The sequence below is a fragment of the Sphaerodactylus townsendi genome, linkage group LG02 (genome assembly GCF_021028975.2).
Source record: "Sphaerodactylus townsendi isolate TG3544 linkage group LG02, MPM_Stown_v2.3, whole genome shotgun sequence".
NCBI classification, from domain to species: domain Eukaryota; kingdom Metazoa; phylum Chordata; class Lepidosauria; order Squamata; family Sphaerodactylidae; genus Sphaerodactylus; species Sphaerodactylus townsendi.
Window position 1 is genome coordinate 119,264,495 of NC_059426.1, and position 27,531 is coordinate 119,292,025.

The window sequence follows — 27,531 nt, forward strand, 5'->3', positions numbered from 1 at the left end:
CACAAGGGACTCCACTCTAGCTGCTGGCAGCCATTAGAGCACACAATACACATTGTGAACTTTTACAGCACTTGGAACCCTGAGCCATCTGGATCAGTGGGGAAAGAAGAACTGCCAGTGTATTCTGTTTTCCCGAAGGTCTTTAGTTTTGAAGAGAAACAAAATTAAAAGCCCATAGGGCCATCATACAAAGTACAGGGGGCTTCCTAAGGAAATGGCTTAGGGAAGTGCACACTCCTCACTAATCTGTTCTCCAAGCTAAACTATTTCAAGTATGTGTTGCTTGGGCAAGAAGTCCATGACCTGCCAGCAGGGTAAAAACTGCTTCTTCTGTGATGATTACTGGCACCAGAAGGAGATCTGGTTTCTACTTTTTGCATCTTTGGGATCAGAGGAGGTTAGGAAAAGGCTGCTAGGATGCCAACAGCAGCTGAGTATCACCTGGGGTTGATTTTACTTTGACCTGTCTGCAAGTACTAAAGCCCAGGAATGGCCAGAGACAGGACAGAGAAGACAAGAGTCTAAGGGTTCTTGTTCTTGTCCCTTGACTCTTATCCTATGGTTTTGCAACCCGAGGCCTATGATAGCCAGCCCAGTTAGGTAGAATCATCTAAGATTTCTATGAGGTATTTTTATAATTTTAGTGATATTGTTTAAATTGGTTGCCTAGAAATTTGAATAACACATTTTGGGTTATTTAAAGGAGAAATGTGGCAGAAAGGAAAAAAAAACCTCTGAAGATTTTTCACCAAGTGATATATATGTACACATCTTTACTACCCATTCATTCCTTTCAAGAAAGCATGAAGCATTGGTTTCTGTACTTTAGCAGACTTGCTAGATTGCAATTTACAAAAATGTGTAACCACTGTATAAACACCTGTCTTACCCGATATAACTTCTAGGAGTAACATAAGTTTAAGGCCATCCCGAAAATCTTCTTCTATGTTCTCAATCTGTGTGCCAGCCTTCCGGAGGTGAGAGTTGCACCAGGCTGTAAATGTCTGGAAAAAATGTAGAAGAAAAAGAAAATGGAATAATTTCCTAAGAGAAAAACACACACTGTAACATAACACTGATGCTCTGAATTACTTCAGCATTGTGATAGTTTTCAGTTTTTCACATATTCTTCAAGGCAGGAGACAAAGCGACTGCTGAAAAGACATGCATAAGAGAGTACAAGTGATTGCAGTGGAAAACTCTTGAATCAATTTGCCATGCAGTTGTAATTAAGGGGCAATTACGGAAGGATTCTGTTATGTACTGTTTCAACCAGCTTATTGCCATAGACAGAACCTGCTTATTACAGAAGAAAGCTAAAACTATCCAATTTTATCAACACTTTATGCCTCAATGGCTGAAATTAATCCAAGCAACCCAAGCTAGCCTGAGCTCTGAACAGATTTGTGGGGATGACCAGGGCCCTGCTTACTCCTTTTTCCAGCTCTCTTGAGAAGAGCTTCTGCTTTGTTCTAATGGCATTCCCCATTTACGATAACAGCAAGGGCCACAGATTTCTTGCTTTAATCCTATTTCCAATGCCAACTTCGGATTCATGTTCCAGTCTACCGAGCTTTGTGAACAGCAGCAGTCTGCATATGCATGACTCCACAAGCTCAGTTTTAGAGACAGAACTCCGATCAGCACAGTGTACAAATTACAAATTAAAAAGCATGCAGAATTTTGAAAGTGTGGTTGTAAACTGCACTGACTAATATTACTTGGCCTGTCGTCAGTTGTACTTGTGAAAGAGTCAAACGTTTCAGGTAAGGGGATGGAGAGGATTCATATCACACAGTAGCTAGAAATAAGACAATTGATTTGTGAAGGCAGTCATCAAGCCAAGGTTCCACACAAAGAACGGTTTGGGAGAGTAGGGAGAGATAGATAGTGCAGATCGTACAGGTGGGAGCCCATCTCATTAGATGCATTTTTTTAAAGACAGAGAACGGACCATTGGTACTCACCCTGAAGGGACCTTCTCTTGTAGGCAGGAGACCTTCTCGGTGGGTGATTTCCACCCCCTCTCAGGGAGGCAGGGATAAAAAACGTCACTTCCTGTTCAGGCTAGGACTCCTTAATTCCCCAGAAAACTCCTGACTGAGCAGTGAAACAAGAATATATGCATAACCATAGAAAGGAACAGGAAGGAATAACATGAAAATAGGCAACAGTGCAACAGGAAAACGGAGTTCCTCCGCGGAGCGGATGGGAAAACCTAACGGCATTTAACTAACAGGCCCCTAATAGGGAGATCATTCAACGCTTAGCGGCGCCATGGGAGGGACGAAGGTCTCCCTGCCTACAAGAGAAGGTCCCTTCAGGGTGAGTACCAATTGTCCGTTCTCTTGGAGGCGGCGGCCTTCTCGGGTGGGACCTCCCAAAGCAGTGTCCCCCCCAAACAAGGGTGGTGCTGCCGCTAAAGCCGCCTAGTATGCTCTCGAGCACCCCCCCAAGCGTCAGAAGACTGAAATCTCGACCCACGCGCCCCATGCTTGGAGCTTGTAGTGTCTGACAAAGGAGGGACTGGCATTGGCCCATATGGCTTGCTCTGCAGATTTGTTCAACAGACAGCTTTGTTGCGGAATGCTGCGCTTGTAGCCGCCGCTTTCTGGTAGAGTGCGGGCGGTGATTCCTCCAGGAACTTGTACGTGTAGGGCTTCTTTGTGTGCTTCCACGATGCAGGACCTAATAGCCGAAGCACGGCTGCCGTGGGACATCTGGATGCCCTAAGTTAGGAAGCAGAAGACACGCTGGATAAAGAGAGATTGTGTCTGTCTGATGTCTCGCCGCTCGGAGAATAAAGGCCTTTGAGAGACCTCCTGACGCCTAGAGTGTGCGCCAGGAATATGCGTTCTTGGGGATGTGGCTGGCTTTGGGCAGAAATTAGGGAGAACTACATCCCTGTTGAAGATGAAAGGTAGACGCGCTGGCTTTTAGGCTTGAAAGTGGGGTCTGGTGATAGGGACTACTCTGTCCTGATGGAAAACGCAGAGGTTGGGGTTTCACGGAAAGGGCCCTCAGTCTCCGAGACTCTATGGAGCAGACGTGATGGCCACGCAGAAAAATGGTCTTCATGCGTAGCATTATCAGGAAGTGGATGTCCTGCAACCTGCATTTCGAAGCGGGGAGGCTGTTAGGGGCCGACAGGACGGTGATTCCACAGGAGCCATCTCCATGAGGGGAACCTGTGGTTGACAGGAGGTTGTTGTTGCTGGACCCCCCTTTAAGAAACCGGAGGATATCGGGATGTTGAGATAGACTTTTTCCCTCGAAATGAAGGGACACACAGTGGATAGTGCTGCAGCCTGGACGCCCGGAGGTGTTAAGCTTCTCAGACCTTTGGAGAATCCCTCCTGTAGGAACTCCAGTATGCTGGGCACGGAGGGCTTAGAAGGGATCCCGCCTGTCAGGGCTCTGGACCAAAGGGCTGGCGATCAAGTGGAATTGTGCAAAGTCTGGACCGTGGAAGGTCGCCTGAGCTGTGAAATGGTGTTGAGGACTTCCTCGTGGGAGTAGCCCCACGCGGCTAGAGATCGCCACAACCGGGCCAGGACGTCAGGCAGAGCCAGCCGGGATCTGGGTGGCGAGGGTCCTTGCAGTAGGAGAGGTCTGGAAGCACGGGAAGGTGAAACGGAGGGAGACTGCCATCCTCCGTTATCAGCATTCGAGAACCAGGGCCCTCCTTGGCCAGAATGGGGCGACCCAGGATGACTTGCGCCTTTTAGAGCTCTGGAATGCGTCTCCAGGAGCTTTGGGATCACCGGGTTGGAGGGAAAGGCGTAAAGAAGGTCCCTTTGGGCCAGGGAGCGATCAGTGCTGGCCCACCTCCTGGGCAAGGTGGTGGGTGAACCGGGAGTTAAGAATTTGCGGTAGCTGTGTGTTCTCTGCCGCGGGCAAAGAGGTCCACAGGACCTCGGAGACTCGAGACGGGATGAGATCTGCCGGAACGGCTCTTTTCTGTTGGAGAGACCACTTTCGGCCGTGGGGAGACAGTTTGGTCGGGCTTAGCCAGTCCGCGTTGCTCACATTGAGCTTCCTTTGATATGCTCCGCCTGTAGGCTCAGCGACATTCTTTTCCACGCCCAGGTGAGGATTTTGCTGGCTTCCTTGTGTAAGGCAAGATGAGCCCGCGATCCCCCCTGATGGTTCAGGTATGTCTCTTGGCTGCCACGTTGTGCGGGTTCTGATCAGAACGCGGGAGGAACCGGGTCAGCTTTGGGGCTGAAGTGCCGAAGGGCCAGGAGGGATGGCCTCGTAGGTCTCAAGTAGGATTTTGATTGGGGAGAGGCTGATGATGTCTCCGAATGGCCATTGGACCCCTGCGTGAATTCCCTCGTCGCCAGAGGTGGCGCCCCAGCCCTGAAGGCTGGCGTCCGTGAAGATCTGTATGAGCGAGTTTGTGCTGCATAGAATTTTTCCCTGGGATAGGGTGGTGGGTCCTGGAGGTCCACCATGTCGCGAGGATTCTGTCCTAGAGAGACTGGGGGGATGTTGAGTGTTCTGTCTCTCTTCTGGAGAATGTCCCATTGGAAGAGTATGAGAAAAGAACTGTAGTGCTCTGGAGTGGAACCTGCCCCATTGTATCATAATATCGAAGGTGGCCGTCATCACACCTAGGAGTTTGGAAAGGAACAGCAGGGAAAGTTTCTTGGACCTGGGTATGGCGGTGCCCTACCATGCCGATGATCTTCTGAATTTTTGGTCTTCGGGGACAAAGAGCGAAGTTCAGTCTCTCGTGGTTCGCATTCGGCCCCTCGAGGTGGATCAACTGTTGTGTGGGATGAAGGTGGCTCTTTTCCCCCCTGTTGGATCAGGAACCCGTGGCATTTACTGCAGCACCTGCATGGTGAAGTCCAGGTCTCTGTAAGGGCTGCCAACCTCGATTTGGGACCTTATCAGTAAAGTGCCGTCTAGGTAGGTGTATGTGCAAACCCCTTGTCGGGCGGTAAGCAGAAGTTATGGAGCCCCTAGGGAGAAGCTTTGAGAAGACTCTCGGGGCGGTGGCCAGCCCGAACGGTAAGGCCCTGAATTGGAAGTGCTGGTTCCCCAGATTGAACCTGGAGGAAGCTAAGCGATGGGCGGGTCGGATGGGCACATGAAGGTAGGCTTCCGTGAGGTCCAGGGAGGTGAGGGAAGTCCCCTGGACCGGAGAGGCTTCCATGATGGATCGCAAGGATTCCATCTTGAATTTCCCAGTTAGTAACGATGTACTTGTTTACTGTGCGGAGGGTTGAGACGTATGGCTTCGCCAGTCCCCATTCTTTTTTGGGGACTGGTAAAAAAAGTGTGAATAGTGTCCGGAGCCTCTCTGACAGGTTGGCACTGGCTCCATGGCTTTCTATGGTTAGGGAGGGGCTTGACTGCAGTGTGGAGTTCTGTTCGCCTTCTCTGGTCTTGGAGCTGATTGGAGATGGAATAAAAGCAAGGTGGGAGGTAGACATCGAAACTTCTATGGTGTAAGCCGAGAGACACCCCACCTCCTCCTGAGACCAGGCGCCGAGCGCGTTGGTCCCCTCTCCACTGAGCCCCGAAGCTGAGAAGGCGTGGCCCCCACCGGGACATCGAAAGTGAGTCAGGATCTGGAGGTGTGAGGGTCCGGGTCTGAGGGAGCTTTGTCAAACTTGTTGTTCTGTGGTCTGAAATTTCCTCTCCTCGGACGAAAGCGGAACCCCCTATTCCCTGCCAGGGAGGGAATTCACGGGTGTCTCTGCGGGCGCTTGGAAAGTATTTTGGCGGCCGGTAAGAAGTACTTCTGGGCCAAGAGGGGTTCCCTCCTGGGCTTAACTGGCAACTTGGGCATGGTCTTTTTTTGTGGTCCTTGGATCTCGACTACCAGGATGAAGGCGTCGAAGTTCAGAACCGAAGAGCCTTACCACCTTGGAAGGGGTAAGCTGGCCATGCGATAGTCTCTTCGGGACTGGTTATCGGCCTGCCAGGATCCTGAGCCATGTGTTACGATCCTGGCTACCACGCTGGCACAGCCATGGAAGGCGGGACGCAGAGGATCAGAGCGCCCAGGGTGGCGTGCCTGCAATGAATGAAGCAGCAATTCTGGTTTCCTTCTTCTAGACTAGTATCCCTTCAGATAAACACTCTATCATCAGTTCTCACCAGCATGGTGGCCACTGGCTGCTGACAGAGGCTGATGGGAATTGTAGTTCCTGAACATCTGGAGAGCCGCAGGTTCCCTACCCCTGCTCTAGACCATCTCTAACTCCCCGAGCCTCTGGGGGAAGGAGCTCCATGATGCGTCCGAGCCATACCAGGATGGCTCTGGAGACGGTGGATGCCGGGGCAATGGCTTTCATGGACAGCGCTTAAGGGGATCTGCGGTGGGTGAAGCGCCTGAGAGTCAGCCTCTGAATTCCCTCTTATCCAGAGGGTCTTTGAGGGTTGCCCTCTCCCATCCCTTGGATACCAATCCTGGAAGAATTTCTGAAATGGCTGTAATGGGGGTGCATCTACTAAGGGGGACCTCAAGGAGGTCCTCACTGAACTCCTCGGGCACTGCATATAGTTTGCGTGCGTTGGAAAGGAGGTGCTTGTTGGAAGCTGGAGTCTCCCATTCTTTCTTGATTCTTTTAATAAAGTATTCTGGGAGGGGGAGGATGGACCTGGATGGTTCATCTTGGGGGAGGAATTTTTTGCTGCCCTTGGGACAACCCTTAAAGGTGGAAGCAAGCAATTCTCAGAGGTGGAAGGTTGGTTGGTTTCTTCTTCTCCATGGAGTTCCAGGGGCAGCCACTGTCTTGGCTGCATCAGGAACTCCAGGTCCCTCCAGGGATTAAAAGCATTTTAATGTGACTGGATCTTGAGGGAGCCTCAATGGTTTCCCTCATCACCATTGTCCCAAAAGCGCTCCATGGACCCCCCCGGTCAGGTGTTTCAAGCGGGGGGGTCCGGGCTTCTGCTGGCTGAGGAGGACGGGAGCGCGCGCACTGGGGAACCTATAGGGATAGCCTCCTAGTATGCTCCACATATTAGCCCCCCAAGTTAGAGGGCTGCATGCGTTAAGAGGGGAGGTGGAGTACCAGTAGCCCTGGATCCCCTACCCTGCAGGTATGGACTCCCCCTATGTGTTCCTCAAAGAGCCCTTTGAAAGGCTGAGGGAAACTTCGCTGGGAGCATCTCAGGTCTGCCCCCTCTCTGTTAGAGCTGGGCAGTGCGAAGCTAGTTGCCTGTCGCTATTGGGGAAGCCCCCCCTCCTCGGACACGGAACGCTCTTGCCTGCATGTGAGGAGGACCGTGGCTGAAAGGGCGCCCGCTGTCAGCGCTGGGCGGGTGTGAGTCTCCTGGACTGCTGGGAGGTCTGGCTGGAGCCACAAGAAGAAGAAGAGGCGTGGGAGGGCAAGCTTCCTCCACAAGCCCGTCGGCTGGCTTTCGGCTGCTCTGGCGCTTCAAGCCGTGATTGCCGCGTGACTATTCTTTCCTTTGGCCAGAAGATGGCGCCGGATTTCCCTTTCTTGGCGGGCGGCCCGCTGGGGTTCAGCTGTTGCTAGCTGCTTTCCCGCCAAGAGCGGGCACGCCATGGCGCCCTGGCCAGCCTCTCAGCCCTCGGCCTCCGAAAGGCGTTGTTAGGCTGCCAAGCAGAGAGGCGGGCAGTGGAGGAGGCATGGTTGTTGTCGGTGGCCCTGGAGGAGGGACCTTTGAGGCCCTTGGTGGCTTCTGCCGCCTCCCTCCGTGGGAAGTTCTCCCTAGGGGGAGAAAAGTCCTGATCCGCCATTTGGGCGGGAAGGAGGATTGGAAAAGGCGAGGAAGGGTGGGGGGGGAGGAACGAGGGAATCAAAGGAGATCCCCAAGCCTCCCTTGGAAGAGGGTAAGGATTGATAGAGGGGAGACGCAAAGGGTCTCTCTAGAAAAGGACAGGGGAAGATAAGAAAAGGAAAAAAAGGTTTGCCAAAGCTAAGCTAAGGAGCCCCTAGGATCCGCTGCACTCCCTGTTCAGGCAGGAAATAGAACTGGGGAATTAAGGAGTCCTAGCCTGAACAGGAAGTGACGTTTTTTATCCCTGCCTCCCTGAGAGGGGGTGGAAATCACCCACCGAGAAGGTCTCCGCCTTCAAGAGAACATCCTACAAAATGCAAAAAGCATTTACTTTGGCAGTTGTGCAACTAGATCTTAATTAGAAGAACTATGAATGGACTAAAATTAGGTCTTTGTGATTGTGGTTATTATTAATCTCAAAATGTGCCATGAGATTAAATAATACCACATTACATTAAGCTAGGATTTTCCCCTAAAAACAGAAAAATATATTTACCACATTTGCTGATAAAAAAGTATCTTATATAGCTACAGCAACATTCTGTGGCCCACCTATGTATACATGAAGACTGCATTTCCCCATCTGTAATGAGGAAGGAATGGAAAAGTAAAAATAATGCAAACTCAGAGTCTTCCAGAGTGTGTCAAAAGTGTGTGTTTGTAGCATGTTCACTCTTCCCGAGTAGCACTCTTTGTAGCATGTTCACTCTTCCAGAGTGTGCCAAAAGTGTGTGTTTGTAGCATGTTCACCCATGTGTGCCCACCATCTGTTGTCCAATCTGCAGCAAATTAAATTAATACAGACAACTCAGTATCAAAACAATATCAAAATTTATACTAGAAGAAGAAATGGAGTAATTCACTAGCTTATTGGAATTTGCTCACTTATCTATAAAACAAATTCCTTTTAAAACACTGAAAATAAAAAAAATTCCTTTTAAAACACTGAAAATAAAAAAAAATTCCTTTTAAACTGGCAGATGATAGGCCTGTGCTTCATAAAAAGGAATAATACAAAAATAACCCCCTTTTAAAGTTTGCTTTATAGGCAACAAATTGTTCCAGCTGTGAAAGCAGAAAATTTCTTTTGTCAAATGAAGCACAACTCCATTAGCACTTGAGGTTTCTAAAATAGAGTGGTTGATTGAGTGGTCAAATGGGGTCAATCGACCATAGCTAGTAATGTCAAATACATTACAGCAAACCAAGAGTGTTCTGCTAGATTTTACAATGGACTTTATTTCTCATTTATATCACATTGCCAGCTGTTAACAAAGGGCATGAAAAACTGCCTTTGCATGTGGGTGAACATGCTTTTACCAGTTCTCTTTCATCTAAGGACAGATACTCCCTCTTGGGAGTCTGGCAACTTCCCTTCCACTTCCCTTACTTATGCAGCAGTGGAAGAGCCATCTTGCCCAAAGGAGTTGACCGCATCCTTACTACCATGTTGGCATTGGGAGAAATGTGTAAATTTCACTCAGACTCTGACACACCTCTTTAGTAACTTTGCCCCTAGCCATCTTACATTATGAAATTGAGTCTGACTGAGAAAAACTCAAAAGTTAACAGAGGACAACATGCTGAGCCACATGCTGAGCCACATTCCCTGTGCCCACTATACATGGTAATGCTTTTGGTGAACGGAACTGACTTGGTTGAAGCAACATTTAGTACTCTAGCTTCAAATGGAATCACAGGTCCCATTCTTTGGGGCACTGATATAACATTTCCCATAATGACATTATAATGATCAGGTTGTTTTAGCCTCCAATAGCTCTTCTCTAAATTGTGACCTTTTCTGCACAAACCGTTTAAAACGGTTTCAGGCAGGAAATAAACATTTCCTCCATAGAGTTCCACATTGTTTCTCCCCCCCCCTTACATTCCAAAAATGTTTTATTTCCACCCTGGAAACATTTTAACTGAACACCCTTTTACAATTATTCTTTTGCGTGAAACATTTTCAAAAAGTCTTCCCTTGCTGTGCAGGGTTATTTAAAACGTTTTATTTTTCCCACTGCATTTTCCACGCCTCTGTGCCCTTTTATTGTGCCTCTGAGCTCACTCCATTCCTCATCATCTTTTTATTTTCATCAGTTCTCGGTTTTTAAACAGTTTTTATTTAAATGCTCAAAGAATCAATTACACAGAGCAACGGAGAATCCACACATTGAGTCTTCAAAGAATTGAATCTACAAATAGCCAAAAAAGAGGAAAAACCCCTCACAGCGACTATGAAATATTTCAACAGGGTGAGTGTGAACAAATGGGTGTGTGTGTGTGTGTGAAAATGTTCTGCAAATGTTCTGCAAACATTTTAGGTGACTTGAACAGAAAGGGATGTATCTAATTATAGTCAGAAGCAGCAAGAAATCAGTAAGTGTTGCCGTGCTTCCTATGGGAAAGAGGTCTTCTGGAATAGGAAAAGTCCACTGAAAGGTGCAAAGTCACTTACTTTAGAAATACAAATTGGGAGTTAGGAAAAGATAACCTGGGGAATAAAAACAGCTGCACTTCCTAACGTTTTGGAGCATGGGGCATTTTGGCAGGAATGACAACAAATGATTCAGCCATGAAAAACATCAGTTTGCCTTTATGTGCCTCTTGATGAGATTCTGTATTGCGCCCCGCTCTATTTGCCTTTGAATGCACTGACGGAATGAAACACAAATTATTCCAGCATCTTGGCAGAACTGAAACTGCCTCTAACTAACCCACAGTGGTTGAAGAAGAGTTTGTTTTTATAACCCACTTCTCTCTTTAAGGAGTCTCAAAGCGATTTACATTCATAATCTCTTCCTCTCCCCACAACAGGTACCTTGTGAGGTAGGTGGAGCTGAGAGAGTTCTGAGAGAACTGGCCCAAGGTCAACCAGCAGGCTTCATGTGGAGGTGTGGGGAAACAAACCCTGTTCTCCAGATTAGAGTCCACTGCTCTTAACTATTACGCCACACCGGCCTTCTATATGACAAGTCTGCAGCTGACACTAGGATTACACTCCTTTGCTACATCCTGCCTCAGAACACTGTGTCTTTGAAACAAGCGATTATCTCTTTTGGGTTTAAAAACAAGGGAAATGTTTTGCAATCACACAATGGGCCTCCAACTATGTTTCACTCCCATTTACCACAACAAGTTCAGTCAGAACAGCAAATGCAAAGCAAGAATCTCCTTGAGACTCCACAAATCACAAGCAGAACCATAACAGGAGAGACCATTCTAGGCAAGTTTCTGCCTCCAGGAAGGCTGCAGTCCTGCCAGCTGAAAAGCAAGCTTTCACTCTTACAAACTAAATGCCATTCTGAGATGTATTACCAGATACATGACAGAGTCTGTTCCAAGTGCAAAGGTGAACCAGTCACAGCTTTCTCAAATTGCCTAGTATGGAAGCAAATAACAAAAGATGGGAAGCACAAAAAATGGAAAGCTGAAGCACAGGAGCCCCAGTGTTGATAGCCTGAGGCAGCCCTCTGGGAGCCATCATGGGAGATCCCATGCAGACCCTCTTACTCTGTATGATCTGCCAATGAGGTCCCGCTCAGGATGCCCTCTTAGGTGTATGCCATATTAGTGTCTTACAAAAACCATAATTTTTGGCAAGAGTTCCACCTGACCAGTATGAGTGGACTTAGTATCAGGCTCTGGCTGTTGCTCCCCTGACTGGAAGCATCTAATGTCTAGGGCTGCCACTGTTTTTGCTAGTTGATGTTAGCAGTTCTCGCTCTTAAAGGAGCAAAAGGATTGCTCACTAACCTAAATCTCCCTATTCTCATCTTCAGAGAGAAATTCTCCCTCCTCTCTAGATTCTGCTTCGCTATCAGATGAGCAATCATCTCTCAGGGGACGAAGTCTACTTCTTTTCCTGGCCTTTTTAGTAGGTCATGGAGTATCCTTCCACTGAAGACTGGGAACTAGTGTCTCAAACGAGGTAGGGGAATCAATTACATAGCATTTATTGGGAAGACCTGCTGCTGCAGGATGGTTGCCAGTTGCTTTCTAACAGTGGCGGCCATTTCTTCATCAAAGCCCTCATTTCAGCTAGGAGCTCCTGAGAGGTATAAGAAGTCCCAATCTCAGCTAAATTGCTAGAAGCAGCAAGGAGAGTCAAGGAAAAGTGCAAGAGAAAGAGAGGCAGCAGCTAAAACAACAGCAGCAAGGGTAATAGAAGTCAAGAGGCTGAGACAGGAAAGAAAAGTAATGAAGTATTATAGAGAGGAAAGTAGTAGGACAGGCAACTGTTCTACCGCTTCTCCCTGTTAGGCACAAAAGAATTTAAAGAGCAGGGGTGTTTCCAAAAGGGGACAGAAAGAAGAAACAAGGTTGATTTCCTGCCTCCCTGGCTAAATGGTGGGAAACACCCACAAGTTGTCCTCTGTTTCAGGGGGAGAATGGCATACAAATTCAGTTCATGAACAAATAATAAAAAGGAAGTCTTATCAATCTGCCATGTATAGAGTGACCTTCTTCAGACTCCAGCTGGTTTCTACCACAGTTCTTCTATAGGCCTAGCAGCTCATGTCTTTATCAGTGCCTATTGTGCAGGGCACAATGGTAGGGGACAGTTGAGTCAAGGCCTGTCCTTCAAACGCAGACTATTGCTCTGAATATGTATACTAACTGGACTCATTCTAGTACCTCAACATTCAGCATAGTTAGAAAACAGAATGCCAGTTATGTTAAAACCAAACATCATGCTTTATTCAGCCAACATATAAAATTAAAAATTAAGTGTTTGTGTAACTAACAGTATGTGAATACATCAGGCAACTGATTCCATGGTGAATCTTTTATCACAGCAGCACATCAGAATGCAATCAGATTCAAGCACTTAGTTTTTAAATTGGCAATTTAAAATTACCAAATATAAATACATTGATTTAAAAGACTGATATAAACTAAGCTTCCTATATTTCCTGAGCAAGCATATATACTAGAACAATTTCAATCTTCTTGGTATGCAATTAAATAGAACTCTCATACTACCCTAAAATTATAATCTGCAGCCTGCCCCTGCCCCTGCACCCATAAGACAAAATTCCTTTTACACTGCACAACTATATCTGCCTTGGAAAGGATGTGGGTAACTGAGCAATTAATAGATTCCTAAAGGACATTAAACACCTAGACGTTTCACTATGGAATGCTGGTTCTTAGCGTAACATTTGTTTCTCTAAGAAGTTAAAATATCCATCTGCTTCAATCAGTGGAGACATAAATAAAATTTAAGAAGGAAACATATTGCTGAGCTCAAGTGAATGGTTTGTCTAATAACCTCATATTCAGATTACAAAAGTAGGCCTAAAGATGTTTGGTGGGATTAAAGTAAGATTTCATTGTAAACCTGGTCATTTTCAGAGACACTTGGTATAAACTGAATGCAAAAGTTGGGAAGGGAATCTAGTACATTCTTTAAAAAACCTAACGGTTTTAGGGATAGTTTTATGCTGTTTTTATATCCCATGGTATATTTGGCTTAAATTGATAATGTATTAATTTAATTATAAGTACCCTTGAACAGGATTCTGGAGAGGCTGCGTAAAAATCTCCTAAATTCAGAAATCACCATCCTACTCTTTATCCATCCTTCCATGAGTCAAAATCATTTGAAACAGAATACAATTTACATTGTATCTTGACATCCATTTCCCTGCCTATATGACATATTTGCTGACTCTGCCTTGGATAGGCAAATACTTAGCATAACGCATCACAAAACATTGAGATAGGCCGTTTCCGCACGGGCAGAAAATGACGGCCTGAAGACGGTAAAAACGCCGTCTCCAGGCCGCCATTCGCACAGGGGGCGCAGCTGCAGCGCAGCCGCGCCGCCCTCGCGCCGCCCGGCCGGCCCGAAGCCGGCGTATTCCCAGAGCGCTGGGAAGCGCTCTTTTAGGGAATACGCCGCCGTGAAGTCGCTGCCGACCGAACGGCAGCGGCTTCACGCCGCCTCCCCCGCCCGGCACTTACCTTGTCCCTGGGCCTCCGGCGCGTCGCCGAGGCCTGGGGACACGCCCCCATGGCCTGCGCCGCTGGAGCAGGCGCGCAGGGCCAGGGGGGCGTGACCCCAGGCCTCGGTGACGCGCCGGAGGCCCAGGGACACGCCGGGTCGGCCGGGCACCGGCACTCCGCGGCGCCAGCATCCCGCCTCTTCCCGGGACCGTCCATGCGGACGGTCCCAGCGTCTTCGGGTCGGCGCACAATGCGCCGACCCAGCCGTTTCCGCCGCCGTGCGGAAACGGCCAGAGGAATAAGGAGAGATTTTGACATCAGGTTACCAGTTTTGGCAGCTGGTCCATGTTTCTCAGAATGGATGGTTTTGCCTTTACTCCCATAATTTCCCTAAAATTATCCTCTCTATGCCAATATTCAAATATCAAGGAACAAGCAGTAAATCCATGTTTTGCTTTGCAAAAAGGTGCTGTAGTTTCTCCACCAACACACCAATGTGCCACATTAGGGAACAACTCTTAAGAGCTCACCACAGCAGGAAAAAAATGCAGTCATAACTCACTTGAGACCTTAAGCAGTTTTTGCAATCTAAATGTCGAAGTCACAATCATACAAATGTCAGATATTAAGAAAGCCTTATGGGCAGTCTGGCCTCCTTATTGCTTTCGAAATGACATTGCCAATTTAACTGACCTTTTCATCTACTCTTTTAGTCTCTTTGCCTCCATAATATCTTGTCACTCACTATCCACTCTTTAAACATTTTAATCTAAGCTTCCTATCATTGTAGAGAAGCCACCACATTTGAAACGCAAATAACCACTTGGTAATCTTGTATTTTGAAAAATGTTATCAGGCCAGACAGACCAGTTCAAGAAAGCATTGTAAAACAGACTGCATATTTGTCGATTCATTGGGAATTAAGGAAGTGTAAAATAAGACAGGGAAGGATGATACTAATTCAGTAATATTGCACACGGATTTACCTGCGCAAGGCAGTATGTTCAATTGCTGGCACCTTAGCCAGCAGAACTGAGAACTACTTCTAAAGTATTGTGAAAATAGCTTTAATGCACATTTTGTGGTCTGACAACAAGTGCCCTGGGAATGCAGTCAATGAGGGGTTCAAATTAGTGATCAACTAGCTTGCATTTAGAAGAAATAGAAGACTTGTGAGAAATATTTTTGCCTTCTCACCATAAGCTCAAAATGTCAAGAAAATGAAGACATGGAGAGGGCAGGGGACAACAGGGAACATAATAAAAAGCCTTAATCGATTAGAATGGGATGCCTACTGGAATTCAGTCAGAAAAGCTCAGGTGCTTCATGGGGGTAAACTTGAGATATTGTGCTACCATGAAGGAAAACAAGCTGTGACTGACCTCAGCCACAACAACAGGTGGAATGAGAAAGACTATTGCCCCGAATTGCAGGGAAGCATTTAGAGGAGCTTCCTGATTGTCTTAAAGCCCTGGAATGTTACAGCCCTCAGTAATCATTCGTGCTGCCTATTGGATTGGGCCAGTTCTGGTCTCATGGCCTTTTGATTAATTTATGGCTTGGATACCAGCCTTCTCACTCACACAGGACCTCTCAGAAGTCAAGAGGGACCTGAACCACTTCTATTTTTTGAGGCTCTCAGTACATTAAAAATGAAAAAAAAAGCCAAAACAAGGGTTACAAAAATGGTGTAGTATTTTAAATGTTTCCATTTAACAAGTTAGCAGTTCAACACAAAAATACAAGGCCCCACTGGGAGAATGCAGGGTATAAATTAAATGCAGGGTATAAATTAAAATTATGCATTTCTGCCTCAGCAGATTCTTCTTATGAAAACTGATTAATTTAGCATACCTTCACAGTAATGAGCAAGTCTGCTATGAGTCCTTTTGACTGTGACTTATATCTTGTAAAACTTTGTAGAAATCAATTTAGCTAATATATGCTTTACTCCCATGTACAAAACAATTTTTAAAAAATATAAAACTATTTAGCCATGAAAATATATATGTTAAGTCCCAATTTCACTTGACCTCTTTATTGACCTCAGGGAAAAGAAGGCTTTCTATAAAACGAACAGTACATATTTTATGCATTTAATTTATTAGAAAAAACTTTGGCTCTTCTTCTTGAAAAGCAATTGGAAGTTAAGAAAAATGTTTTCTGAATTTGCTATATACACATACCACAAAACAGGGCATTTAAGAAGAGCAGGCTTTTTATTTCAAAAAATACACACTGCCTAGCTTGCTTAATAATCCCAAATTTCTGCACTGTTGCCTAGTGATTAGTTAGTCTCAAAAGCATTTTTTTTAGTCCTCTGCAGCCCCATCATGGTGATGGTAGAAGGGATGGTGCCACCTCGCCAACTCCAAAGGGCTTTCCTGCAGTAAAGGAAGACCAAAAATGTTTTTTATAAAGGAAATAAGCCCTGCAAACCCCCCACAGAGGAGAATAGAGATATAGCACTAAAAACAGGACATATTTCTGCTGGCAGAACCAGCAGTCCTAACCTGGCAGTGAAGGCCAACTAAGGTTGGCCCTGCACCTGACCATGCCAGTATAGCATTTTGCAGTGGGTCTGTGTGACAGAGGGGGCTTCTGGGTTGGGTGCTGCGGAGTTGCGCAGGGTCTGGTTCCTGTCAACACATTTGCCCCTTGGGACAGTGGGATGGCACCCATGCCAGTGCTGGGCTACTTCAGCTCCAGAGGGAGATTTGCCCACCCCTCTAGGGTGACTAGTCACTCAGGGATCACAAATTTATTTGAAATAACTTCTTAGTGATCCCAGGCCCTAAAATCATCTGGCTGTCCTTGACCAGAGACAGAGTTTTCTCGGCCCTGACTGAATTCTCTGTCTAGTGAGATCCATGCCCCATAGCCTTGGCCCAGTTCTTCAGGGCTTGCAAGGCTGAGGTGTTCCAACAGGCCTATGGCTGAGGGCAGTGGTGGTAATATATCTTAACCTGGCCTCCGTTTCCTTTCCTTCCCCTTTCTTTTCTCTTCCCATTTTCCTTCCCTCCTTCGCCATTCCTCTCTTTTCCTTTTGTCTCCATCTTTTGACAAAATGAAATAATTGCTGGTTATGGGTCCTGTTGTCAATTTCAGGTTCACTGCTTCCTTGTTGGATTATCCTCCCAAAGGTGTAATAGTTGATTGAGGTGCCATTTGTAGGTAGTAAATGTTAAAGTAGTTTTTTATTATTTCAACTATGTTGTACAATTTGTATTGATGTATATGTGATGTTAATCATTCTGAGCCCAGTTGACTTGGGGAGGGCGGCATATAAAATCAATCACTAAATCAGTACCGACTATCAATTAAATAATAAAAAATAAAATTAGTTGCAAAAATATCTTCTCAGAGAAATTATAACCAAATTAGTTGAAAAAATACTCTCTTCTCAGATGAATAAAATGCAACATCAAGGTACATTAGGAGGGGACTACATAGCTGTCAACTTTTCAGATGAACCATAATTCTCCTATTTTCCGCAACAGTGCAGTTGAGCTCAAGCATGTTCTATCCAAACTTGATTTTACCTCTATTTAGTAGGCAACTTTAAAGATGCCAATGCAAGCGAACAGGAGCCCATTAGCCATCTAATCCTCATAGTTACTGAGAAATAGTAAATTGAGCTGTACACAGCCAGCAGCAGAAACGAATTGAACTAGTAAAGATAAAACCAGCACTCTTTGCTGAACAGGGGCAGGGGCAGAGATGCCATGTGCAATACACTGTAACTTTATGCCAATTAAACACTTTAGCAGGCAGTCAACACACACACACACACACACACACACACACACGCCCTCTAAGGGTAACCTTAGCAACACCAGCCAAGTAGACCCGTAATGTTAAGCACAGTTTTTCCTACACAGAGATTTGATTAGCCCTCTCCTTTACAGACCACAGCTGTTCAACAATTAACTTGATTTTAATGCCTTTTCAAGTTTAGAAAGATTTCTTGGGTCAGCATACTCACCAGGCACACATAATGTAGGACACAATGGCCACAGAAGTATGCAGACTTGCAATTAAGTCAACTGTGATTCAGCTTTCATTTTGGTAATGGATTCTAACAGTGTGGCAGAGAAAGGCAGTGGAGTCTGCATCAGTTCTTCAGTGATGGGTCAATCTCCCAGCGGGTTAGCAACAGCTTTGCACAGAGCAGGGGTCGGCAACCTTTACCACCAAAAGAGCCATTTGGACCCATTTTCCATGGCCCCGAAGATCTACCGAGCCGGAGAGGGGAGCTGCCTCCGGTTTGGCCCCTCCACTCACCTTTCCTTCCAGCACTGGAAGGCAGAGGTGCCAGGCAGTCACCTGCTCCATGGGGCAGAGAGGGAAAGGCGGCTGCGGCCTGCCTGGTGCCGCTTGCACTGTGGGAGGCAGCAGCACCGGGCAGGAAAAACCCCTCTGCCCCACGGAGCAGGCAGCAGCCAAAGGGTTCCAATGACTAAAGAATGTTTCAAAAATAACAATACAAAATGCAGCAGCCATCAAAATAAGAAAGTACAAGGAAATTGTCAGAGGTCATTCAAAAAAATCTGGTATGTAGCATTAAACTGAGCAGCATCTAGATCACAGGAAACTGCCACGTACAGTAAAATGTGGCAACCTCTGCAAAACATATTTGTTTATTCATGGACAGACTTCTCCAGATAATATAACATTTCCAGTTTTTCCATAATTTTATTTTATTTATAATTAGATTTCTAAACTGCCTTCCCCCGAAGGAGGAGTTGTCTATTCAGTTATTATTCCATTTCTATTCAGTCTTTGGAAGAGAAAGATGCTGAAGATCTCCAGGAAATGTTTCCACAAGATTCCTGTTAAAAATGGCGTATTCGTCAAAGATCAAGTTCCTATTTACTCAGAGAGTTTTTAGTTTCCCACCCCAAGACTTGCTCTTATGAAACCAATTTTCTCTTCTAATCATTCCTCCCTTTAGACCTGACATAATTAACCCTCTTGACCAGGTTACCAATAGTGTGCTACTGTAACCAATAAAAATTAATTCAACATATGGTACAGCAAGGTATGTTTATAAAAACTAGAAAGGAAGGCGTTGCAGCAGCCGAGTCTAAAATCACCACTACAAAATTGTCAAGCCTAGAGAAAGCAGTAGGAACACGAAGTGAACTGCACAATATCACGTGTTAATTCCACAGTTCCACTGATTTCTAGAAAGAGACACAGTTTAAAAGGATAGAATAGTGGAGTAGACAAAAGTGTAACAAGAAGCCAGAGCTCAATAGCAAAGATTCTACATATATTAACATCCTGGCCTAAAACCAGGGCATAAGTATCAAATAAGGCTTTGGGAGAACCTGTGTTCCCAAGGTTTAGTCATGATATCCCAACATGTAGAGAGGAAAGTAATGGAGACTACAGCATACATACACCACTTTAATCAAACTATTGCCACTAACAAAATCTTCATTGCTGGAGAGAAAAGCATTTGCTCAGAAAGCTGTAAAGAGATACGAACAACTTTTCCCAGTTCAGGTGGAAAGCATTTATTTGACAATCAATAATGGGAGCAAATAATCAGGCTAACATACCCAAATCCCATTCCTGAAGGAGGATTGAGACTATGGCCCTTTCCGCACCGGTGCGGGGGTGCGTCAGCATAAACATAAATGGCTGCGCCGTCGCTGAACGCCTACCTTATGAGATCCCCTTGCTTCCGGTCGCATTAAGCAGAGGCCAGGGGACATGCCCTGCAGCTCTGGAGCTTACGGCTCTGGAGTAAAGCGAGCCGGGGGGGGGCGTGTCCCCTGGCCTCTGCAACAAGCCGGAAGCCAGGAGACAAGGTAGGCGTTCGGGGACAGTGCGGGGGGAAATGGCGCCTTCCAGCCATTTCGCACGGCAGCGGTTGGAAGACACTGCTTCCGAAAAAGCAGTGTCAGAAGCAGCATCTTCGTGCCGCTCGGGGGTTGCGAGGCCAGCGTTGCTGTTATGCAGCAGCAGCAGCCATGTGAACCCTCCCCAGAGACACTGTTTTTAGCGTCCCTGGGTCGCTCTTTCCCGCCCGTGCGGAAAGGGCCTATGTGTGCTTCATGATCATTTTCACACACAGAGATTGGCAGAAAACTGAAGAGTCACTGCTGCCAGTTTGGGTAGGAGGCAGCAATTTCATCTGATTGTTAGTGATACAACAATATGCTTTTAGAAACAGAACACCAAATTGCCATCAAAGAAATTGAGATGGACAAGCTGCATTACTTTACAAAAATGAAGACGAGGCAATGAATCCTACTGAAAGACAGCAACTGAAAGAGACCAGACACTTGACAGCTCTAGTTGCCATGGAAACTAGAAAACACAGAGGGTCTGAATAGGCATTCTTAGCCCTGATGCCAAAAATGGCCTTCTTGCAGCAATGGATCATCTCCTCGTTCTGTTAACATTGGGAAATATTCATCATGTGGATCAGACCTATCCTATAATGAGCCTCTATACCTTCTCCAACAGCCACAGGAAACAGAGAGGAGGAACAGGGAGTCTCAATGTGCTAAGGAAAGTTCTAATCAAAGGGGCTGTCAACTCAATGATACATGTAACATCACCGTTACAAGACATGGAGAACTGCAACAAGTATAGGTAGATGCTCAGAGATTCTCTGAAGTCAATCATGACTAGATATGTTGAAGAGATGTTGAGGGTCTCCAAATGCTTTGAGGTGATTGAAGATGTGGGAGCGACTTCTGGTGTAACTTTGACCCCAAGAACTACTGAAACAAAACATTGTAAACAAGAAGAACAAGTGAAAATCCAGAATAGCTAGAAGACAGGTAACTCTGAGTATGCAAACATTATCTGGACCTTGACAACCAGATGCCAGAGCAGTTGTGTGACACACCAACCAATGCTAGCCTCATTTTAGTATGTGCTTCTTTGCTCAAAGCAGATATCCCACCTAAATATAATTTCTAAATTGAGGTTAGTAACCCAGACATATTCAATAATTTCTGCATTTCACTCCAACTGTGATGTGGTGGCTCTTCCTGATTTGAATTAGGGTTTTTCATTAAGACTAATGTAATATGCAAAATAACAGCTAGAAGAATTACCCTTTAGCAAAGGTCTCATGTGAACCACCCTCTGTCTTCAGTTGCTCCTATTAATGCTCAAACAAACAGAATGGCCTTCAGAAAAGTGCATAAATATCAAAGACATGAAATATTTATGGCCTTGGATCAATCACTGGTACTTACCCATGATCAGTCCTTCTCCTCTGAGCATAGGAGGACATCTTATGGGTGATTCCTGCCATCCAACTGGAGAGGCAGTAAATTAATCTTTTCTCCTCCCTGTGGCCATGGGATCACCCCCTCCTCTTCAGTTCTGGCATTCCAGACAGCAATTGATCTAATTAACTAAATTTAACTGTAACTTTAACTATATCTGAAAGGAGAAATATTCACCTTACATCACAACATAGATTAGGAAGGAAAAACACAAGGTAAGTATAGTAATTTGAAAATTCAGTACAAGATTGCCTAGGAAGAAAAGTGAGGGTGAGGGAGGGCAAGATGTCCTCCTGTGTTCAGGGGGAAAGAACCTTTTAAGGGTAAGTACCAATGGTCGTTCTCCCTGTGAGCTGGAGAACATCTCATGGGACCTCCCAGAGCACTGTCCTTATTACATGGGTGGATCATCATCTTGGAATTCTTCAACATGATGCAAGAATCTTCAGTCAAATACTGCATCCGCCTAGCCATATGCATTTATCTTGTAATGCAGAAGGAAGGTTGATACTGATGACCAAGTAGCAGCTTTGCATGATTCTACTGATGTGTTTCTTGCAAAAGCTGCATTAGTTGTGGCTCCTCTCATGAAATGGGCTGTTATTCCTAAGAGCAGGTCCAGTTTCAGGGCCCTGTAAGCCTCTATTATGCAGCATTTGAAACACCTGCTGATGGAATGGCTAGAGATCTTCTTCCCTAGATTTGGTGGTGATACTTAGATCAACGTGGACCCAGATTTTCTTATAGTTGTTGCTCTGACTATGAATGTCTTTAGTGCTCTTACATCTAAAATATGCTACAGAATTTTCCTATGTTGCTTTAGGTTAGGTGCAAAGGTAGGAGGACAAATTTCTTGCTGTCAATGGAATCTAGTGTCAATGTTGGGACAAAAGGCTGGGTCTGGATGAAGTATACTTGTGGAAGGTACAAAGGTTTGGGTTTATTGAGAGTGCAGATAGCTCCAAAAGAAACCTCTGCTTGACACTCAGTTTAACTTCCTTCAAATTGGTTAAGTGTCCCAAACCCAAATTAGAGCATTCACATGCATCTAAGAGAACACATGCCAGACAGCACGTGTGGCAACAGCAGTAGAAAAGAAATTCAACCAAAGAGGAAATCCATTTACCAAAGTTATATTTACTGTTAGCGAAACCACCAGTAATAGTAATAGCATGATAATGAATGGAAAAGCACATCTAAATTGCACATGATCATAGGGGAAAAAAGAAATGTCAAAACTCTACAAGAATAGCTGGACAAAACTACCTACACTTTTGCCATTAGAAATGCTGTCCAAGTTATTTTTAAAACAAATCCATAACGTACAATTTTATCTATTTACACCTTTTGGCAAGCTATCTATGTAAACTTTTGGTGATCCCTGCCAGGAGCCAGTTCATATACTCAGCAATATCAAATTATAAGTTTTTATCCAGGATTTCACCATTGAGACTGAAAGCATAAGATTTTGTGTTTGAATGAAAAATTATTCCACATAAATAGCTAGCCTGTCAGGAAGAATATAGTCCTCCTCTTGAACTTCTAGCTTTCTATATGCAGAATTACTTAAATAGGCAACCAATCCTCCTCCCCCCGTCTGCATGTAAGTTTAGGTGTCACAGTCAAGGAAGAGTGTTAGTACTTTTCTGCTGAATATGTAAACTGGCCATAATTAAGAATTCAGCCAAACCAAACTGTACTTAAATGCATAACTTGTCACCAGATGTCTAATATAAATGGAAGGACCTAACCAGTATTGCACATATATACTGCAGCAACAATTAGAAATGCTCAGCCAGGCATACAATTGGATTAAGCTTCACTTAATACATAACCAAAATAGGTTCTTCTACCTCTGCACATAAATACATTTTCTGACAACCAGCCATAAACATGTTGCAGCAATTGTCATCTGGCTGAAACGCAGCACCTCTGGAGAAAAAGTACTCTTAACACAAGAAGGCAGCAAGCTTTGTTCTTCATGTTATCATACAGATTGTCCTTGACGACCGTTGCTAAGCAAAATGCAGAGGTGGTTTACTGTTCTAATTGGGTCTGGGCTTGGATTTAACATATTAGTTAAGTGGGATGTATTCATGCCCAACCTTGCTCACTTTCAGGGCTTCCTTCGTTCTTATCTCTGGCTTGTTAGCTGAAGCAGCCTGTTAATTGCATGTCTCTACTGCAAAAAGAAAAAAAAGTGTGGGCACAAGTGAAAGTTAACAGGGAAAAGAGGAGGAGGAGGAGGAGGAGGAATCAGCAAATGGTGCACTCCTCTACCTTGTAAGAAGCAGATCATCGACAAGTATTGGATAATCCAGATTGTACCACAGCTGACTGACCTTTTAGAAGATCCCAGCCTACATATCAGTTCCCAAATGCTTCTTCAGAGATTACATTTTCATTATCTACCCTTCCACCCAGGAACAGAACCTGGGTATAATTTTTGATCCCCTCTAACTCTGTTGCTTCCCTGGCGTCTATAAAATCCAGTTCCCCCATCCCTTCTTTCTCTATTTCTTTTGTTTATTGACTGATCCCTGATTTTTTAACCATTTTTAGTATTTTTTCCCTTCTGCTTTTAAATTTTTTTCTCATCTGCTGTTGCTGCTGAAGAAGAGAAATGACCAGAAGATTTCCTAACCAGCTAGCCTTTGGAAAGTCCTGAGTCACATTTAAGTGGGATTTGGAAGGTATTTTGCCCCATTCCAGAGGTTTCAAGTCTTGGGGAAGAAAAAGACAGATCCCCATATGTTGCCTGTTTCTTCCTCTTTCAGAACTTGAAGTGGGATTTTTATGAGAGAAATGGTCAAGAATAAATTAATCATCCCTCTCCACAGTACATCAGTACTAGTCCCAAATGGAAACCACCTCACAGCTCCTTTTTGTCTGGTGGAAAACATGTCTGCAGAACCCAGTTATGGATTACCAGCACCACATGTTCATCTGGAGACAAGGCTGTAAATCCAAACAAACTCCAAACCCCACAGATCTGGTCAACTAACAATAACTAACAAAAAAAATCATACCATAAGGCAAAATCAGAGACCAATATATAAACATATTCTTCTTCATGAACAGGTTTGTTCACAGTGCCCAAATCTTTATTTTTATTCCTATAGGAATTTGATAAGAATGGCAGAGAAATATTTTCTTCCTATCGAATCCAGTGTCGTTATCCAGTCTGCCAGGACTTGTCCTAAGTTGTTCTAACAGCCCTAAAGTTTCAAGTGCAGCACGCCAGCACTCTTGTAGAGTGTTTCATTATTTGTCTCAAAAAATCATGGACTCTGTTAAATAGGCCGTGAGTCAAGAGCCTTGAAAAGCTTTAGTGCACTATTAAATACAAAACATGTGGGTCACTTTTCAAAGATTTATTCATTTGGAATCTTTAAAAGTTTCAGAAGCAAATTTCTCACTAATGGTACAAAAAAAGAATTCAGACAAAGGAAATAATTCATAAATTATTAAAGGGACAGAATTTCCTCCACCTACCATCATCCACCAATGTGCACATCATTAACAAATTAAAAAGTACAGCTTAAACCACAAACCATTTTTTCATAATCCCGCTTCTTTGTCTGAATATCAAGATCATCCTTCCACACCTGATTAGGTATGTTTACGACACAAAGCACGTTTCTAGGCCTTGGAAAAATTTCGGTGGCCAGAGTTCTTAGCTTGAAAGACCTCGAAAAGTTATTCCCCAAATGGGAGACAATGCCTAAATGTACTCCTCAAACTGCCATCCTGTTCTCCAATTATATCATCTTTGAAAGAAAAATTAATGAGCAAGATATGGGTATCCAGCATTAGTCACCAACTGAAAGTGTGCAATTTTTTTTAATTTTCCAACCATGATACTATTAGGGCACCACAGGGGGGAAAAACAGAAACAGGAGATAACAGTCGCTCATTTATCAAGACCAGCGTTGTTTCCAATACTTTCTTTCTGTGACTGCATTCATCTATTAATTAATATATCTGAGAGCAAAAGCAAACAGCTTAAAATGGAAAAGTAAACCCCAAAAGTACTGAAAACAGCAGCATGTTAAACAAGAGTCAAAACCTTTTCAAACATCCCAAGTAAAACAGAGGAAGGGAGGAGGAGAGGAACAACCTGGCTAACAGGCAGCTCATTTGTAATGCAGAAAATCATCATTAAATTTACCACCTACGTTCACTATGCAAATCAAGCACAATTAACAGCAACCAGAGAGGACTCAAATGACACACATTAAGGAATATACAATTTGGTTAGGACAGCCAACTCTATTTCTAACATACCCGCTGTATGCGGAAGTGCTGTTTACAATCCTTGGGTTCCAATGCTGTGGAGGAAGAAAAAGGGATGGGGGTATACATATATTTGCAACTGTGTTATTTGAAAGATGGTCAATTTAATACAGTGGAACAACACAAGAGAGTGTAAGCACTGGAGTCATCTAGAATTTTACCCATCTCTTAGTATACCACTTTTCTGCCCTTCATGTACCTACATCATACATCAACGAACAAGAATTTGATCGTAACGTTCTTATGAGCTTGATGAAATTAATTCAATCAATTTAATTTTAAAGCAAATTAATTAATCCAGATTGGAAAACACAGTCAATTAAAATCAGATCTGTTCACTTCCATTAACAGGGACCATTTTGTGATGACTCCGATACTGGAAGCAAAATGGCCGTTCCCAAGATTCTCAAATTAAGTTTTGTTCTGCCTCCTAAGTGAATCTGTTTTTGGTGCCCTGTACTTGGCTAGGACAGAATGGGGGAGACACAAGTCAGGTTCAACTGTTCAAACAATAAGTTTATTGACTTAGGAGAATTAAGACTCTACCTTCTCCCTTGGATCTGTCTAAATCAAAGTACTTGCTTGTCTTGAGCAGATTTGAAGCTGTAGACTGTGTTGTCTCTTGGTTGCTTTCAAGTAAATAAACTGTGTCTTGCTTCCTTATAGTTTCTTCAGTCTTTGTCTGATTCTAATTGCTGTTAACCTTAACTTGTGCTCTATATATCACCATAGACTACTATGGACCACCATATACGTCATGAATATTACAGTCTCCAGCTACCCTTGGCACCTCACTCTGACTGACTGGCTAGAGCTAAAACAGAAGACTGCCTCTTGGGAAATGTCTTAAAAGGACAGGGGCTAACTAAAATTCCCTCCCTTAGAAGACTTTACAATGAACTAAACCCATGCTATGGGGAAACTGAAGCTTAATGGAAAAATAACAAAAGCCTTTGTGGGGGCATGACAAGTTTGACGCATTTTCTCACTTCTTGGCATCACTACAGTGCTCTGGACAACACAATGCCAGCAGCAGAAACAGAAGTGCAACAGTGTTCAAATTTAGCATCTAGCACAGTTTTAGTTCACCCTTCCACCAAGATGATCACTGCATCCTCACAACAGTCCCGGAAGGTGAGTGTAGCAGATAGTCACTAGCTGGTCCAAGGCTTCACAGACATGGGAGGATATGAACTCAGGTCACTCTGATAAAGTGCAGCACTCTAGCCATTCCACAGTTCTGACAAATTTAGGTAAATGAGCTAATATGCATACATGTCTGGTTCAGTCAAGTTATCTGGTGGCCAGAATTTTTGTTTGCTTTTTCAAGCCAGAATGAACAGCTCTGACTCTTAAAATATGCCAAGATCATAACTAAGTCTGCAGTGGGAGATGTTTCCTCTGTGCTTGTAATGAACCCCAGCTGGGCTTTCCTGTTGCTTCCCCAGTCGCGCCATAGGTCAAAACACATAAAAGAAGAAGCTGATTCAACTTCACAGCACATCTAGTCTGCAAACTGACAGAGCTCTGGCAGCAAGACACACCAGTATTTCAACACTGTCATATCTGTTGTTTGCTGTTCCTCTCCTAGCTATTATCTGCCTCCCTCTCTCCCCCTGCCACATCCTCCAATGTCATGGCTTTCCAAGATGCTGCAGTTTCATATTCTTCACCATGCTCCTCTTCAAGAATCAGTTAATTTAGTTTTATTGATATTAGCTCTTGTAAAAAGTATCATGATTAGTAACAGAAGACAGTTGGATCCATGACTCTACTGAGAAGACTAAGAGAGCAGAGTAAGTAAGAGCGGTTAAAGCAGCCAGAAGCCATGAAAGAGGAGAAATAGGCTGGGGATTTCTCACTGCTTGGTCCAACAAGGGAAAAGGCAGAAGGAGAAGCTTCTCGGACAGAGGCAGGAGATGGACTCAATCATGCACATTTACAAAAACTAAGTTGCTCTTCAGGATCAAGAAGAGCACATGCAAATTAGACAGAAAGCTAATGTTCCATTTCTGCCTTTTTTTAAAATGTAAAAGCTCAACAAACCCGACTATTACTTTCCACTTTCCCTAACACACATAATTAACCTCCTCCAGCCACACTGCTTTACCTTCTATCATGACTCTTATGAGCAAACTGTGGGTAGGTAATGTTTTTAACCCAAGAGTGATAATTTATCAAGAACATGATTCCAATAAGTTACCAACTGCTTCACACTCTTAACTGCATTTGTCCTCACTCTGATAAATAGCAAGGTAAG

General features: G+C 44.5%; 1 protein-coding gene across 6 annotated transcripts in view; it reads right to left on the bottom strand.

Moving 5' to 3' along the window:
- ACTN1 (actinin alpha 1) overlaps window positions 1-27,531 on the bottom strand; it is a 98,788-nt gene that overhangs the window by 53,958 nt on the left and 17,299 nt on the right. For 5 of the 6 annotated variants that reach the window (XM_048484119.1, XM_048484117.1, XM_048484118.1 and 2 more), the window contains exon 2: window positions 890-1,004. In XM_048484119.1, coding sequence (XP_048340076.1) covers window positions 890-1,004 — 115 coding nt within the window. Of the gene's footprint in view, window positions 1-889; window positions 1,005-18,003; window positions 18,009-23,436; window positions 23,442-27,531 lie in introns of those variants that run through there. The other variant, XM_048484120.1, reaches the window with a different exon arrangement.